The following is an 18798-nucleotide window of genomic DNA, read 5'->3' on the forward strand; positions in this document are numbered from 1 at the left end:
CCATATAACTTTCAACATGGGGGGTGGGGGAGGGACATTTTTTTAATAAACGAGAGCAAGTACCCACGTGTTGTGGCGGTGAGATGGTGATAGGTCATAGGAGATGATATGTCATAGCTAAATATCTTAGCCATGCGGGCTCCGACCCCATATTTAAAAATTCATCGAAAGTATATCGAATGACATCTCTAATGAAATAGCATGAAATTCTAAGAACACCCATATAATTTTTTTAATTTATCGATGTACGGTTTTTGAGATATTAAAGATTTTGAAAGAATTAGAGGAATAAAATGATTTATAAAGGAGAGAGAAAGTTGTAATCATTGATGTATGGTACATTATGTATTGGAAAATGATTAATCAACCTAATTGGTGTGCCTAAAAATATGCCTAAAACCTTAGGAATTTGGCATGTGGAATGCACTAATTCTTTTTCCTAATCTTGCCCCCTGATTTTTCCACATGTCATCATCTTACAATTAGGCACAACTTTAGGCATACCAATTAGGTTGATTTATCATTATCCTTATGTATTATCATGTGTATATTGTTGAAATTGAAAGTTGAAACCCTATTTGCTTTATAATATAGTATAAAAGTATAGATAGTATAGATATACCAGTCATATGCTCGTACGATATGAAAATTTAGTAGGACAATTGATGTGAAAGGGCTTGTATAGTTATTTTATTTTTAAATAATTTCATTAAGTGTATTATAGTGATATTATACGGAGATATTTAAATTAGTAAACAATAATAAAAATAAAAAGTAATTTGGTTAGATTTTTTTGAAAATAATGAAAAGAGATCATTGTTTTATAATGTAGTCTAGAACTAAAAGTGTTTCCATTTTATTCATAAATTTAAACATATCCACTTAATACACTAATAATGTCGTTAATTAAATAATTTACAACATAAATATCTCAATCCCTAAAATAATTACAATACCTCATTTAACAATCAATTACTTTTACATTTACCACCATTGTTGCCGCTACCACCGCCGTTACCACCACCCCGTGTATAAATTTTCCACTTCATAAACTTGTTTTTTATAAGATTTAGGTTTTCATACATGCTATCTACAATAAACAAACAATACGAACAAACATTAATACTTAAACGAACAAACCTTTGTGTTTGTAAACGTTAATATGAACTAGCATGGTACCTGCACGTTGCAGCAGATACCATGGTTCAGACTTTTCAATTAAAAGACCCGCATATGCTAATGTGTGTGTAAAATTTATTTACGGTGGGAGGTGTATTGTTTTTATGATGTATTGTATTAATAGATGGTATTTTTGACTTTTTCCATCCTGTAACTTTCAACAGGGGTTGTATTCTTTTTAATAAGGAGTATAGTTAAAAAGGAAACTAAATTATTATGTTTGTAGAATCACTTTTTTCCTTTGTTTCTAAAATATTATTCAAACATAAGATGGAAAAGATAACCTAATAACTTACAAATTAACGAATCATACATTTTTCATATTAAATTAATAATAAATTACAAATTAGTACTCGTATTAGTTTATACACACAATCACACATGGTATTCAAACCAATTGTTTAATGTGAATCAGTTCAATTCTTCTTGTTCTTCTCGTTGTTATCAAATGTTTCCAGTTTCATCTGAAATGTCTCTCTAACAATTACAGTTATTCTTTTTAATCTCCATACATATACACATATACACACAATATATACATATACATATATAATATATACATACAATATGATCAACGAAACCGCAGTCGAATTTTTACTGCCTTCATTGTGGGAGGTTGAAGTAACCGTTGCCGCATCTTTATTCGTTATAATCGCCTATCTGTTTTTCACATACAACGGCGAATTTACTGCGTGTAATCGATCTATCTCCTCTACTGCTTCTTCTGATTCCCTTGATGACAGGGATAAGGTTCAGTTTTCTGTATATATAGATATGTGATATGTATTCTTAATTGTTGTTATAAGTTTTTAATTGTTGATGATAACTTAATGTTAAAATAGAAGATTGAAAAATGTTAGGTTTCATCTATAATTGAAAAGGTTGTGCTTTTGATGCATTACAATTTGACTACCATGAATGAAATGGTCAACGGTCGACTTTTTAGCGTTGACTTTGTTGGAGGTGCTCCCACGGCCGCCGTGGAGAGGGGATCACCGTAATGTTATGATTAGAGCCTTAGAGGGACATGAGGTTGGGGTGTTAGCCATTTATCCACTCTGCCTTTTAGATAAAAAGACGGGCTTGAGGATGGGATTTGATTATGTGTACCCGTGACCTTGTTTTTGTTTTGCGTATCACCACCGCTAGGTTACCAAAAATGGAGACCGAAACTTTTGAGTTAAGCTTCTTCTCGAAAAGACGAAGGCTTTCTTTTTTTTTTTGATAAGGGAAGAATCGGGTTTTGAGGTTAAGTATGGGAAATGAGCATAATTATAAAGAAAGTTTGGAGATAATAGGCGAAAATGATATAGCAACTCAACTTTTGTGCACACTAGAACTGTAAATGAATGTGAATTATTTTTGTTGCCAGATTTTTTCTTTTACTTGTTAAGTTGTTGTCGGATGGACAGGTGTTGTTTTACATTTGTATGACTTGCACTTGTTTATTTTATTTTGTAGATAGATCAACTGAAGGGTGATTCTAATGGCAGTTCTGCTTATATTGTAAAGGTATATCTAATGAGTTGCTTAGTTGGGGGTATTGTGGGGTAAAGAATGGGATAGGAAATGATTAATAATGCTTGGTTATGGGTAAGTAATGCAATCGTTAATCAATAATGGGTAATGGAGCATTACTTAGTAAATTGGGGGGAATGTTTTCCTCATTACCACCACCTGTCACGACCATAACCACCGACATCCGGTCACAACTGCCACATGCCGCAACCACCTTCACCACCACTTGTCGTTGCTAGTTGCTACCACTACCTCCACTTGCTGCCACCACCTACCACCACCACCACCAACTGTCGCCAACGCCACCACCACCACCACCACCACCAGTCACCACTTGCCGACACCATCACCACCACCTGTCACCACCCGTCGGTCGCCGCCACCACAACCAGTCACAACCTGCCGCCAGCATCTCCACCACCTATTGCCACCACCACCATCACCTGTCATCTTTCGCTGCCGCCGCCACCACCATCTGTCACCACATGCCGCCGCCACAAGCACTTGTCACCACTACCATCTCCGCCACCTGCCGCCATCGTCACCATCACCTGAGCCACCACCACCAGTACCACCTCTCAGTCTCTCCACCACTTTTCAACACCACCACCATTTGGCGCCACCATCACTACCACCTTTTCTACTGATGTCGCCACCGTCACCTGCTCTACTACCGCCACCACCACCTTTTCTGCATCTACCACCACCTGTTCTAGTGCCGCCACTGCCACCACCACAAACTACCACCATCACCACCACCGCCTGTTCTATATAATGACAATGATAATGATTCATGTGTATCAACCAACCAGCATCAATGCAATGATAATATTCCTCAGTATTCCTTTGCATACCCTTTGCCTTTCCCATTCCCCAGTTTGAACCAAGCGCAATGTAAAGTAAGTCTTGGATTTACTTGACATTAGTGTGTTGTATGCCTTCTTTCGTTTTGTTAAACGTATGTTTTGTATTTTGGTATATGGCTATTATGGAAGTTCAAAAAGGGGAAACAATGTAGACTGGAAGAGAAACATACTTTAACCATGTTGGGTTGGATTTTTGATGCTTTGCATTTCAAACATGGGGTATACTACTGTGTTTATAAAAAAATTTAGTTCCATAGTCTCAATTATGTTTTTGTAGGTGGAACTGCTGGCAGCGAAGAATCTTATTGGTGCCAACTTAAATGGCATGTCAGATCCTTATGCAATCATCACTTGTGGTACAGAAAAGCGGTTTAGGTAATTAACAAATTAGTTTGTTTCCCTACTTAATCTAGGCTCATTATTGTACATGAAGTTATCTCCCTTCAAGCTAAATCCCTTTTAGCAGCTTTAAATTGTTGCTGACATTGTATGATTTAACTTCCATTTGGTATGGAAACTAATTAAAAAAGTATGTACCTTGAGTGTGCTTCTGTATATTACTCAAATAGCATGTTAATTTAGTAAACTTTTATCAGGTTGTGACTATACAGTTAAATGCCTTTGGTTGCTAATGTTTCATAATTATGGTAATTTTTATTCATGTTAATTCTGCAGCTCAATGGTTCCAGGTTCGAGAAACCCAATGTGGGGAGAGGAATTCAACTTTTCTGTGGATGAACTTCCTGTAAAGGTACTTCTGAGTGTTTTGAAAACCTAAATTGTTTAGGGTATAAGAAAATTGAGATAGATCCACATGCAAATCACTGTATTCCATATGCTAGATGTCACCTTTTTAGTCAATGAAACATAACAAATTGGTACTTCTATAATTTCATGCATTTGTATTACAACATTGGAACTTTTTAATCACTGAATAATGCTATCCAAAGTCTTCTTTTGTTTTATCATCAGTTATTAGGCATCATATGCTTGACAAGACTTTAAGTTAGTACTTAGTAGACCCTAACATATGCAGAATCTGTCAATCCCATCATATATTAAATAGTTAGTGATGAAGAGAGATTTGTGTATGTTGTTGCAAAACCAAAGATGGATAAAATAAAGGAACTCACTAGTGTGGCTGTGGATGAAGGTCTTTCTCAAAGCCGAAAAAGAAATATTAATTTGTATTCATTTTCTTGTGTTGTACTTTCTGAGTTTCTGGTAGCCATTTGTTTTCCCTTTCGTGAGTAATTCCGTATCCATTTAGTTTCTTGAATTCTTAATAATTTCTCATTGTTTGGTTATATGTCTTGAGGAGGGGATAATCTCTACTTTCATTAATGCATTATTTTGTACTTGGATTTTTTTCTCTCCTCAAAGAGCATGATTTCTGAGATATTTTGGTCTATGGCTTTTACGCTTGTCCAACGTGAAATCATTTCCGTGCACTAGTTTACTCCAGAAACTCCGTCTTGTCCTGCTTTATTAAGTCATTCTTCTGTTGTGGTAGTGTATATAATCCAGTGAAACCTCTAGAAACTGTTTCGCATTGTTTACGTGATTATTGAAAGTTAGATACACTATCCTCTTTTGTTTATCCTCTATGAATTAGCCGGTGAGAGATACTTTCCTGGGAGAAGAACTTAGTAAGGATTAACTCAGAAGTCCTTTGTAAGTATTTTTATTCTTTCTATTATATGTTAGATGGTTTACATTAAGGAGAGTGTACCCACGAGTCTGGTAATTTTTTTTAATTTTTTTTTTGGTAATTAGTCAGGTGCTTAGAGAGATACTTTTTTTAGTTAGAGCTATTCTATGTTTCTATATGTAAGTGTTTAATCAGTTCTTTTCGGTACAACGATCTCAGAATGTCCAAGCTTTTCATCTCATTATTCTCTCTCATTTTTATTGTGTGGCAATCTCCATTTTACAGAATTCTGTCTTGTCAAATTTGGATGAAATGATGCCTCTGCCAGCATTAGTTTACTATCTTGTTCTTGTGATCTGATCTTTGGCTTGCTCACTTTGAATTATTTGGGCACTTTATATTGCTTAGCCACGCTTAAGAAGTTGTTATTTTTCTGCGGCAGTTTTTATCAGATTATTGTCAGATATACATCTTGCCTATAGGGACGAGTGTTTGAGGGTGTAATTTCTTGCGTGACATTATTTGTCAGTAAATTAGTCCATTAGTGTGATGGGAGACTGTATGCTATGTTCTGAATGTCTAGCATTTTTAATATTCAGAATAGTTAATGGAAGTAGTTTTCTGTAGTCGGTGCTTAATCTTAATAATAACTAATCATTGGACAGATTAATGTGTCAATATATGATTGGGATATAATTTGGAAAAGCGCAGTTCTTGGATCGGTGACCATTCCTGTCGACAGTGAAGGGCAAACTGGTGCAGTATGGCATCCCTTGAGTAGTTCTCCAGGGCAGGTGATATTGATTATAAGTTTAATTTTGTTTTTAAGTTATTGTATTAAGATTTGTCAATTGTTGATATTTCTCAGGTTTGTCTTCATATCAGAACAATTAAACTCTCCACAAACTCCTCCAGGTAACATGATACTTCACTTTTTTCTAATTGTTTCAATGGGTTTAGTCTCCATGAACTTCTGAAGTCTTATGTGTTTTATATCATATCCACTGATCTTTGTTGTATAAAGATTTGTTACTCCATTCAATGTTAGTGTTCCATAAATATTACTTATTTGCTACTGTCTTGTAGAGATTTAAAGGGCTATGCCGGTGCTAATCCTCGAAGACGGATATCAGTAAATAAACAAGGGCCAATAGTGGTACATCAGAAACCCGGACCTTTGCAGACGATATTTGATCTTCTACCAGATGAGGTGAATTTCTTTCATTTTTAACTTCTTAGATGCTTTCCATGTATTTCACCAACAATAAATCGAATTCTGGTGCAAGATCTGAAAGATACTTCTGCTGCTGCTTACATAAGTTTCTCATGTTGTCATGTTGTCAAATGTATGTTTCAGATAGTTGAACACAGCTATTCATGTGCAATGGAGAGGTCATTCTTGTATCATGGACGTATGTATGTATCGGCATGGCATATTTGCTTCCATTCTAATATATTTTCCAAACAAATGAAGGTTAATCTTCTATTTTCTTCATATACTGTCTGCTTCCGTTCATTTCCTGCAGCGTGATATATACTGTCATACAAATTTCCTGCTCAAAATAATTCCGTTTCTCTATATTTATTGAGATGTGGTTCATGTCTTGCCTTGTTAGTGGTTCTACAAAAAGGTTATAAATTATAAGTTTAAATTATAATTTTCGTGTGAAGCCTCTTCTATAAATGCACCATATAGCTTTGCTCCATCATAATGAATTTGGTTAAGTCTTGTCCTGGGAGTAGCAATATTAGAGATGGTGAAATAGATAGGCTTGGTAAGTACTAAGTAGACAGAACGTGTAACCTTTTGGTACTAGGCTGGGTAGGTTTTGTTACACAAAACACTTTCCAAAATATACATGCCTCTTATAAATAATTAGTGTGTCAAATATGATAACAAGAGTTCTATCTTTTCAATGATTATATATTTTTATAATACTAGAATGATATCGAACTTTTTTTGCATTAATAATACATTTTGGGCGACTTTTGACTCATTTGAGTTGCTTGCTTTTGAGCTAATTTACTTGTCCATTTCCAAGTAAATGTTGAAATTGCCACCTACGTAGGTAGGAAACATTTAAGAAATCGGACATATTAGTATTTCTGCACTAAAAATGAAAAAAAAAAAGAAAATAAGAGTATTTTTGCACTAAATTGATACCTGTGTGGTCATTGATTCCATTAACTGTATGTTTTCCATGTCACAGGTGATTATTCCTTTTGGAGATATTGATGAGGTTTGTAGTTGCTGTGTAATTTCTTGGGTTGATAATAATATTCATTATCAAGAGTCGCAAAGCTAATGCCTGTTTTGCAGATACGAAGGAGCCAACATGCTGTAATCAATCCAGCTATAACAATAGTTCTTCGCATGGGTGCTGGCGGGCATGGTGTTCCTCCTTTGCGAAGTCCTGATGGTCAGTTTTGATAGCTTTCACTTCCTTCTTTTTCCTGCTGTAGCGATTTCAGATTATGTCTACATCTTTTAACTGGTTATCATAATTAAATATGACATCATGTATGATAAGCCTTTATATGGTAACTTTCCCGCTGAGATTGTTTATTTTCTAATTCCCATTGAGCAATTGAGAAGTGTTGTAACATGGTTCTTCTTCTTTTTTTACTTTTCATATTGTTCACTATTCTCGCTGAGATTGTTTCTTTTCTTATTCCCATTGAGCAATTGAGAAATGTTGTAACATGCTTGTTCTCATTTTTTCTCTTCATTTTGTTCACTATTCATGTTTTACTCAGTCTTTTCCTTGTTTTTTTTTTTTCATTGGAACGGACAAATGTTGAACATTTACATGTCTTCTGCTCCAAATATTTCTTAAATTATTGTAGAAGGCTCCCTTCTCTAGGGAAGATAGTAAACCGAACTATTAGTCTATCACTCTAATTGATTGTCATTCTTGCAACTCATTATATTCTGCAACTTATCTTGTACTCCGACAAAAAAGAATGCAATTGTATATACCAGCAGTGAAATCATACATTTTAAATGTAACACTGGATTTACTTTCTCGGATTTTACTGGCACTTGTATTGTGAATGGTCTTTATCTTCATTAAATGTGTTTAGTGGTTGCTTCTCTCTTTTAGTGTGTACTTACCGTGACTATGAATCAAAAGAACTCACCTTTTCTGAAATTAATTTACAGGTAGAGTTAGATATATGTTTGCATCATTTTGGAACAGAAATCATACAATAAAAACTCTACAACGTTTAGCAAAGAACTACCATTCAATGGTTGAAGCTGAAAAGAAGGTTTGCATTGTTGTCAATCTTATGATTAGCTGTACCCCCCCCCCCCCCCCTGCATTTCTATTTCACTAATAGTATTAGTAGTTGTACAATGTCCCCCATTCTAATCTACTTCATTTGTTGCTTAACAAAATATTTCTAAAAAATGTCATCCGGTGATGGATGATCAGTTTTATTGAACTACATTTACATGTACAGGAACAACAACAATCAGAATTGCGGGCAAGTAGTAGCTCCCTAAAAAGTAGAAAACCAGTTGCGGTTTTAGAAGAAAATGTGGTGAAAAAACAACAGCCATTTATTCAAGAAAATGTTCTCACTGGCATATACAATGTATGAAACTACTCAATTCTCTTACCTTTGAGTGCCTATTTCCATCATATTATTGATTATTCATAAGATTTATTCAGGATGTGTTTCCAAGTACTGCTGAACAATTTTTTGAAATGCTGTTGAGTGATAGCTCAAGTTTCACAAGTAATTACCGTTCATCTCGTAAGGACACCAATCTTAATGTAAGAATTACGATTCTGTAGTTCATTGATAGATTCTAAGTTCTTGTGCTTTCATCTTATATCGCATCAAAGCTTCAACAAAAAGCTGTTTATTAGCAAAATAATCGCTTTTCATAATGTGTATGAATTTGATTCAAGTGAATGCTTTATAAACGTTAAGTTACACCTCCTAGCTATGCATATGTACATAGGCCTAAAATACATAAGCCTAAACAAGCCTAATCCACTCAATTGTTGACACATGGATTCCACTCTTTCTCTTTCCTTAACTCTACCTTCAATCTTACCATGTGTCTTGATTTCATTTTTAGGCATACTTAGGCTTATAAAAATGAGGCATATTTATCATTTTTTGTAAATTTTATGGGCGTATATGTTTTGTCATATCATACACATCGCGTTCATAAACCTACACAAAATTTCTACCCTATACTTTTTGGTCATGGTGATGATGACAAAGAATTAGATGATCTCATCAGCTGTCTTGTGGTGGAACTGTAAATATATCTGTTACTGACACACAAATATGCTCTTTTTCACTTAAATTTATGCGACTGTATGCAATTATGCATACATGCTTGTCGTTTTATAATTCCTAGCAGCCTTTTAAATAGCCTGCAGCTCTACTTATTGTTTATATTCCACTATTATGGTCATGTAGATGGGGCAGTGGCATTCCGCTGATGAGTATGAAGGTCAAGTTAGAGAAATTACATTTAGAGGCCTTTGTAATAGTCCTATGTGTCCTCCAGACACAGCAATGACAGAGTGGCAGCATGCTCTTCTGTCCACTGACAAAAGATCTCTGGTGCGTTTTTTTTCTTTTCCTGTACAAGTCCCATATCACTATCTGTTAGTACCTTATACGATATGTATACCGATTGCTTGTGTAAATTGGTCGATGGATACGACCTTTATAAACTTGGCTGACTAGACTCTGTTTTATAGGTATTTGAGACTGTACAACAGGCCCATGATGTTCCATTTGGATCTTATTTTGAGGTATCTTTCAATATCATTTTCCAGTAGATGCTTTTAGCTTGTGACGTGATATGAAGTATATTATTACCTGTATATTTTTCACCTGTTACCCAACCTGCTTACACGCCCTGCATCTTTAGCTCATACACACAACCTCTGTCTTAATTGTATAATGTCTTGATACATGTATAATATTGTATAATACTAGTAGCTGTAAATAAACAAGAATAATAAGTCGAGGGGGGCTGTATGTAAATATTCGGATGGTTGTTGGGTTTGGCGGGAAGAGCGGTTACTAACCAGTGGTGTATATAAACTCATTTTAGTAATAATCAATACATGATTTGTGTGTGATAATTCTCATTTCTCTCTAAATAATTTCTTCCTCATTATGTCTTGGGCCAAACATTTGTGTCTAGGACAATGCTTATAGCATACAATTTACAACACTTCAGTCTGGAGTTGCTATCATATTCTACTGAAATTACCTCCTCTATAAATAAGTGTGATATATTACTTGACACCTCGTTTTACATGTGTGTTTTATTATTTGTTGCGTATATGCAATGCTCATCCGTAAGGGCTAAATTTAGGGAATTGGTGGAGCCAGGTCAATGTTGGCAATTTGCTTAAAATAGTTGGGTATTGGTTGTCTACCCAAAAGGGAAACGTGGGAATTATTTTAGGACAACACAATAAGTAATGCAGAACATTTCTTGTGACAGAAGTAGAAAGATACCCTTGAGCCTTGTAATACTATCATTTGCTTCAAAGATATTGTGGCATTTTTCAACTATCATTGTTTTTGTTAAGGATATATTTATTAGCCTACATAGTAGTGTTTAAGCCTTTTTTTCGTAAAGCAGAGAGTAGTGTTTAAGCATTATGAACTTGTTCATTTGTAAATATTTAATAAATGTATTCCAGATGTCAGTTACAAAGAACTAAACAAATGGAGCCGACCTCTATGGTCATATATTGAGCATACCATAAGGTTCCAAATTATTGTTACATAATTCGCTTTCACTAAATTATAATCGGGTCCACTGTAACAGCAATGTTCTAGCCTAACGTCTTCCTTAATTACACTAGGTATAGTTTTTTTCTCTCCCCAAAAGCATAAACAAGTTTCTGCTTAATAGTTCATCATTACTATCCGAATTTAACTCATCGTTTGATTTTTTTTTATACTGTTACATTGGTTGACAATCTATGCTGCTTCAGGTGCATTGTAGATGGGTTGTGGTGACTACATCCGAATCCACATCCACTATTGATGTTAAAGTGGGTGAGTTCCCTTCTATAAGTTACTACCTATTTTCTAGCTTTTACCAGCCCAAGAAGAAAACAATCTTCTCTTATAAATACAAGTCATTCCCTCCTAGATCCATTTTGCGACTCCCTTGATCACAGCAAGCAAATGGGACCACTTAATGGAATTAAACTGTGTATATGAATAAGTAGTTTTACTTAATGATATCAACAGAGTTTAAAATGGATTCATGCCATGTTACCAGCTCTTCACTATCCCTATACAGATAATTAGTGGTATATGGGAGGTTGGGGATACAAGTAAAAAAAGGTTTGTGTCAAACGGGTAATCTTGCATTCTTGCCTACTGTTGGATTGGTTTGACGTCCGAAACCTTTTTATGTTATACAGTTTTAAGCAGCTCATAAACACATGATATTCAAACCTAATTAGTTAATATTATTTTAGGCGTCGTTTAATTGATCGATTTATTTGACCCGTATTCTTTTTAGCTAACCTTTTTTAAAAACCCGTTTGACCTTTTAGAATTTATTCAACTAGATTTGCCCACTCATAAGTAAATGGATAAGTTTCTAAATTTTTATCTTTAACATGTCACCTACTCATCTTGCATCACAAGCTGACAATTTCATGCATGAAGTTTCTCACTTTATGTTGAATTAACAGGTGTCCATTTTAAGAAATGGTGTGTAATGCAATCTAAAATAAAGTCCGGTGCTATAAATGAGGTAAAATTCAGACCTTTAGTCATTTGTTAATTACGAAACTGTTATTAATCCAAACAATTGTTTATGTGCAGTATAAGAGAGAAGTTGAACTAATGATAGAAGTGGCTCGTTCGTGTATCAACTCAAATCCAGTTGATGACGAGACAGCTAGTGTTGCTCCTTCTGTATTGACCACAGAATCCAAGGAATAGCTTTATCATACACTAAAGGTCCACCTACTTTCTTTTGGACCATTTATTCTGGTGTTTAGAAATGAGTCCATTTCTATCTTGGCAGTACCTAAAAATGTTGTATGTAATGGGTTTTGTAATCCTTGTGCAATCGATAATTTATATGAAATGGCTTTGTTTCTTGTTATTTAGTTATAAATAGGTTAAGTAGGCTTATAGGTGTTATATACCTTACTTTAACTAGTGTACGCATTTTGAACCAGAAGGCTTGGCCGCTCGGTCCAAGAAGAAAATCTAAGAGGTTTATGGGCACCGAAGTGTCTTGCCGGGGAGACTTTAGTGTTATGTTCCGTGTCTTGCCATAAGTTAAGAGATGTTGGGTATTACATAAGTGGAAACCTTCTTGATGAGACAAATAGGTTAAGTCAAACCAAATAAATTACAAAACGATTAAACGGGTCTTATTGTTGCCTAACTTCTATTTGAATGCAGAAAAACGTACCAAATTATTTCTTATCCGAATGCATTGTACCATAGGCCATAGCTATTAGCTAATACTTCTGTTTCATATTAATATATCATTGTACTTGGTGGTGGGCAATATGTCTAGTTTCCTTTTTTTTTTTAATTTTTTTTTAAAACAATGAGCGATCAAATACTCAGTCTTAGGGTAACATCCAATGGGGTAATGTTGCAAGGGTGTAATATGCAGTGACTATTCACTATTCCGATGATCGATGTATTAGCCAGTTGGCCTATATTCAATTCATGTCCAAGACAACAAATCTTATGTCTTGTTAAGAGAACGAAAGAAAACTAAATAATACATTTTTTTGAACAGTGAAAATAACTAATAATAATTCATGCTTTTTGAAAAAAAGAGGAGATTTTAATTCAATTAACTATGGTAGTGACCATTGATAAAACCATGACAACGAAGATATTAAGGGCAAGATAAACACTTGCAAACTCTAGCTCTTTTAATGCTAATCATTATGCTAATCATTAATCCAAGTTTGCATGGATAGTTTAATCCAAGTTTACATGGTAGTTCTTTCTGCGTAGTAGGCCTGTCTCTTGCTCTTTCTTTTTATATCCATTTTGCCTCGTAGTCGTATCAGACGTCATTAACTTTGCCTTTTCATTTATTTTTATCAACTTCATATCTATCTGAACAACCACAACATTATTGAAGAAATATTGAAGAAACACATCATAATCTTTTAATGACGTGTTTTGATTTAGGCTAGCACTTAAAAGATATATTGATTTTGTACTTTGATAAATTGATCTAATACAACTACACTATTTAAAAAAAGGTTTTGCTAAAATACATTAATTAGTTACACACTTACCATAAAATTCAAGGGTGAACTTTTAATATGAACTTTTAATATGAAAATGTACAATATTTTTATGCACGTTTAGCATTTTCCCATGAGACTCGGGATATTACCCACTCCATGGCACTTTTCGCTCATCCATTCCGCCCGCCCGCCCAAACGCGGTTTTCTCATTATCATCTACCTCCCTTTCCTCCCCGCTATTCACGCATGAAGATCGTCGTATGTATGCTCAAGCGGTTCGAGTTTTCGGTCGGTTTCCGTTCACCTTCCCCCCTCATAGTCGGTTAGCTCAACACCACTTATCAAATGTTCAGGAAAAAAAACCTTGTTACTAAATCCAAAAATCAAAAGTTCAAAATATGTAAGCTTGAACATTGCAACACAAGACGTCATTTTTAAACTCTCACAAGCAAAACAAATTATGCCAAGAAAAACCAGATAGCTGAATATGGTCGTATTTGGTTCTAATCAACAATCCCAGTTTACATAGTATTCTTACCATCAAAGTTTACCATTCCATGACCAAACTAACATAATTAAAATGTCTTACAGATACGTAACAGCAATACATAGGGTTCAAAATTTCACTAAAATGAACGCGGGAAAAAAACTTACCATCAGTTTGCAAGAAAGAAAAAGACACAAAATAGACCAAATCAATCTAAGCAGCAGCTTCTTGGGCGAGTCGCCTTTTCCTAGCTTCTTCAATGATGGTTAGCTTGATACCCTTGCCCTTAGGAAGAGACACCCAAGGCTTTGAACCTTTTCCAAGAGTGAAGACATTGCCCAAACGAGTAGCAAACTCGTGGCCAGTGGCATCTTGGATGTGAACAGTCTCAAAGCTGCCCTTATGCTTTTCCCTGTTTTTAAGGATACCGACACGACCTGTGTTCCTTCCACCAGTCACCATAACGACATTTCCAACATCAAACTTGATGAAATCAACAATCTTGTTTGATTCTAAGTCGAGCTTGATGGTGTCATTGGCCTTGATGAGAGGGTCTGGGTATCTGATAGTACGACCATCATAGGTGTTGATGTAGGGGATGCCCTTTGACCCAAACTGGACTGAACGAACCTTGCATAGCTTAAACTGCAAAACAAATATTCATTAGTTGACAGTTTAAATACAAATAAAGAGATAAAAAACTAAAAACAATTTTTTAAAAAAAACACTAACATTAAACTGATGATATACATCAACTGGACATGCTTACCTATGAATGCAGTAACTAAAGCCAAACTACTCACCCTAATTGGCAAAATAAGTCAACTTAACAGCTTAAATAGGTTAACCAACATGTGGAACTTAACTTGAAAAACTGCTAGATCAAGACAACAATAAGCATAAGATAAATCACAAAAAAATCCACCAGTTTTGACAATTCACTGGCTAACATATTTTGATACAAAAAAAACATAGCTGAATTTTCAAATTATATTCAGACAACATTGGCCTTAATAACTTCAATTATCATGCAGAAAAAACACCATATAAAAAAACATGGAAAGAGCAGAAGTTGAATCACAAGACTCAACTTCAAAGCAAGATAAAAAATAACTAAATTAACATCTAACACTTTTAGATGTAACTAAATAAAACCACAAATGTTAAGAAAAAGTTTACAAACCTTTGACTCCTCATCCCTGATCGAGTGGAGTCTGAATCTACCTTTGGTGTCATACAGAAGCCTGAAGCTTTCATTGGTCTTGGGAATACTTACAACATCTGTTACAATCAAAAGCTTACTGCATAAGACAGTGTCTCACAACAAAGACAAACTCAAGCTACAAGCTGAAATGTAACAAGAAGTAGATTTCCTAGAATAAACTGTATAAAATAGCTCAGCAGTAAACACCATAATCAGATTTCACATCAACTTCCTCTGTTTGTGATGTGTTTAATGTGTACAAGCTTACAACAATCATATTGTGATCATATATCAGAACATATAAAAGCAATTATGCCAAAAAAAAAAGAAACTATCTAAAGCGTATATCAAGATGTACTTACCCATGAAACCAGCAGGGTAAGTCTTGTCTGTCCTGACCTTGTTATCAACAAGTACATGGCGTTGCATCAAGATAGACTGAACCTCACGGTATGTCAACGCATACTTCAACCTATTCCTCAAAATGAGAATCAAAGGCAAGCATTCCCTAGATTTGTGAGGACCAGATGACGGCTTAGGAGCCTGTGGACAAAAAAATAGATTAGTAGACAACATCTTGGAATGAAAAAAAACGACACTACAAATAAAAGCATACAAAAACGGTTGAAAAAATAACTTACAAATGCACCGCCAAGTTTGTCAAGCATCCAATGCTTAGGGGCATTAAGCCTCTTCATATGTTTCTTCAATCCACGAGCCTATATTACAATGTACAATATTGTTAGTATCAATCAACGTTTCATAAATTAATGACAAAAGATAACGAACAAAAACTTTATCTCCATTGCAACTTTTTTATAAATCCAATACACCAAAAACTACCAAAAACTAACTAAAAAACTAATGTCAAATACGAAACTACCAAAAACTTGTAAGGTTTTTTTAAGTTTTTGCTTGAAAAAAAAAAACTCATTTACTATCTCAATTCTTTACAAATAATATGTCCACTACTTCCTGTATTTAAAATTATTTTAAACCATTTTTCCATGCTTAAATTTTTTAGATTTAGAAAGAAAAAAACTAAAAAATGTTAGTTTTCAAGTATATATATAAAAACTAAAAACTGGGTTTTGATCTTTCTACAAAGCTGATTCATAAAAATATTAACTTTGAAAACTTTTTCTACTCTCCATAATTTTCTTGAGATAATCTAAAAATAAAAACCTCCTAATTTTTTCATAACAAAACAGCTCATTTATAATATTCAAAAAGTTTATTACTAACATAAACCCTAAAGTGAGCTGAATCAGAGTAAGATAACTATCAACAATTAATATATATATATATATATTTATAATATATGTATACATACAAACACACAAAAAAAATCAGTTAAAACCCAATAGCAGAAATGTACACAAATCAACAAAAACATAGAATAAGCAATATTAAAAAACAATAATATAATAAGAAAACATAATATTAATGAAAAAAAGAACGAACCATGGTTGTGGGGTGTGGTGGGAGATGATAAAAATCTCGGGAGAAATTGTTGTCTGCAAATCACTGCCGCACACCTTCTTTTTGTTGTTGTAGAGGGAACCCTAGGTCATTTATATGTTTATATATATGTGTGTGTATAAACATGGGCTTGTGTATGTGAGGTGCTAGGTTATTTTTATGGCCCATTAATCTTCTTTTTTTGGGGTGTTTAGACAGCCCAATCTGAAATTTAAATGGGTCGAACTTTAACAGTGTATAAAAAAGTTTAATATATGAACAGTTTTACCCTTATCTAAAACGAAACGGAAATTTTTGCTTAGTTGTTTTCCTCTGTGTATGAAATTGAGATTAAAAATATATCGTAATAAAAAAATTTAACATGTGTATTGCGTACGATATACCACATCATTAGGGTGGGATAATATTTCAATAAATGGGTGCTTAATTTGTTCTTATCAAGAGATGGCAATTTCATATTCAAATTCAGTCATTACATATGTGTTACCTAAATTGAAGAAAATCATAAGAGTTATTGGACATCGCTTAAAATCTCCTTATCCTCTATCTTATTTATTTGTTTTATTTTATATGATCATACAGTTGTTGATTCAAAATAACAAGTCAATTATAGAATATATCAATCGTAAATACATAAGGATAAAATTATACTATATATCATCAAACATTCATTTCAGATACACTAATCAGTCAATTTATTATCATCTGAAAATATACTTAGTTTTTGTTTTATTTGGATATTTTATTCATGTGATACGAAAACCAAAGCATCTATCCCCTAATATTGTATAAAGTCGATCCATATGTTTATAATCTATACATGATCTTACCATTTAAAGTCAGATGTCAACATCATATATATTCGTGATAACCATTTCTATTTCTATACTAAATAAAAGAAAATTGTTATGACATCACTAATTTTTATAAATAGCTTATTTATCATTTTCAAATTTATTCTTAAAGTTTTGTTTTTTTTAACTTTATTTATTTATGATGTCATAAAAAATTTCCTTTTAAAATTTATTGCATTTTTATTTTTGTTATTTAAGGATGTTTTTCTTTAAAAAAAAATTTGTATTTCCTTTTAAAAACTCTAATAATATATACATGGTAATCATTTCAATAATTTTGCCATAATAGAATTTTAAATTATTTGCATATTATGCGGGTTAATAAGTTAATTATAAGGTATATTATTTCGAGGTTATGAGTACCATTGGACTGCTACAACTTCAATGACAAAGATACGTTTTTATAAAACTTTTATCAATATGTCCAGGTTGAACCCGAGTTAATAAGCTAGTATGGAATTACAAATGAATAAAAATGAGCAATTAAAAGGGAACAAACAAACATATAAAAATGGAAAGAAATCTAAGAAAAAGTATTCTAAACACTTCGCATATTTAAATGTGGATACCCAATCCCGGCAAGGGTCGGTGTTTAACGGAGGTATGATGTAGATGGTCATGCCCTTACCTAAAGGTAAAAAGACTGTTTCTAGATGGACCTCCGGCCTAGGGCTGTCACCGTTGTAAAAATTATCGACAGCAAAACGGAGCTAAGCCGAAGAGGGAGTAATCCCAATCTCAACTCTCAATCTTTAGCTCAATCTCGATCTCAATAACTCAAACTTATATCTAGATCTAGAGTTTGTAACCGTTTAGAAGATGAAAGCATGGAGATAGAGAGCAGAGAGAGAAATACTACGTTGAACAAATTTACAAATAAACTTAATTTTATTTAGTGATTTTGAAAACAGTCTCTCTAACTTTATTTACAAAACTCACCACAAAACAATATCTAAATAAACTTGATTTTATTTATCTACTGTATCAACAATATCTATACTCATGTATAAAGCTTATTGTTTATTCTTCTCTTAGAAATTTAAGACTTACAATTTTTAAGTTAAGACATGATCATGGCTATACATCTTTAACATGATAGATTAAGAATATAAGATCATTCATTCTTATACTGTACTAAGGACAATATGATTATTTGACACACTTATAAAATACAACAAAAAAAGTATGACCATAATATGACAAATGGTCTATTCATATTTGTGGTCTTTTTAAAGACAATATGTTCCTACTTTCTATCAAGAAAAGTGAGATTAAAAGATAATATAATGCTTCTACTTTTCTTTTCATTTTTATCTA

The 18798-nt window shown here is 33.6% G+C and overlaps 2 protein-coding genes across 3 annotated transcripts; one reads left to right on the top strand and one right to left on the bottom strand.

Moving 5' to 3' along the window:
* The first annotated feature begins 1604 nt into the window (after positions 1-1604).
* LOC122581590 (BAG-associated GRAM protein 1) lies at positions 1605-12334 on the top strand. 2 transcript variants are annotated; one of them, XM_043753828.1, is made up of 18 exons: positions 1605-1929; positions 2641-2691; positions 3841-3938; positions 4239-4314; positions 5880-6008; positions 6083-6129; positions 6301-6424; positions 6572-6688; positions 7425-7454; positions 7535-7634; positions 8378-8484; positions 8680-8814; positions 8892-8996; positions 9658-9804; positions 9945-9998; positions 11202-11265; positions 11916-11977; positions 12049-12334. In XM_043753828.1, the coding sequence occupies exons 1-18, from the start codon at positions 1747-1749 to the stop codon at positions 12166-12168; spliced, it is 1749 nt and encodes a 582-aa protein (XP_043609763.1). In that variant the 5' UTR covers positions 1605-1746; the 3' UTR covers positions 12169-12334. The 2 variants fall into 2 exon arrangements, with proteins under 2 accessions (XP_043609763.1, XP_043609764.1); XM_043753829.1 differs by lacking the exon at positions 1605-1929 and having other exon boundaries at positions 4253-4314.
* Positions 12335-13932: 1598 nt separating this feature from the next.
* LOC122582333 (40S ribosomal protein S4-like) lies at positions 13933-16716 on the bottom strand. Its single transcript, XM_043754702.1, has 5 exons — positions 16610-16716; positions 15787-15864; positions 15508-15688; positions 15125-15222; positions 13933-14586 (listed from the first exon to the last, which is right to left on the bottom strand). Exons 1-5 carry the CDS (start codon positions 16610-16612, stop codon positions 14155-14157), a joined length of 792 nt encoding a protein of 263 aa, XP_043610637.1. The 5' UTR covers positions 16613-16716; the 3' UTR covers positions 13933-14154.
* Between the last annotated feature and the right edge of the window lie 2082 nt (positions 16717-18798).

This window comes from Erigeron canadensis, chromosome 9, assembly GCF_010389155.1.
Source record: "Erigeron canadensis isolate Cc75 chromosome 9, C_canadensis_v1, whole genome shotgun sequence".
In the NCBI taxonomy this organism is placed as follows: Eukaryota; Viridiplantae; Streptophyta; class Magnoliopsida; order Asterales; family Asteraceae; genus Erigeron; species Erigeron canadensis.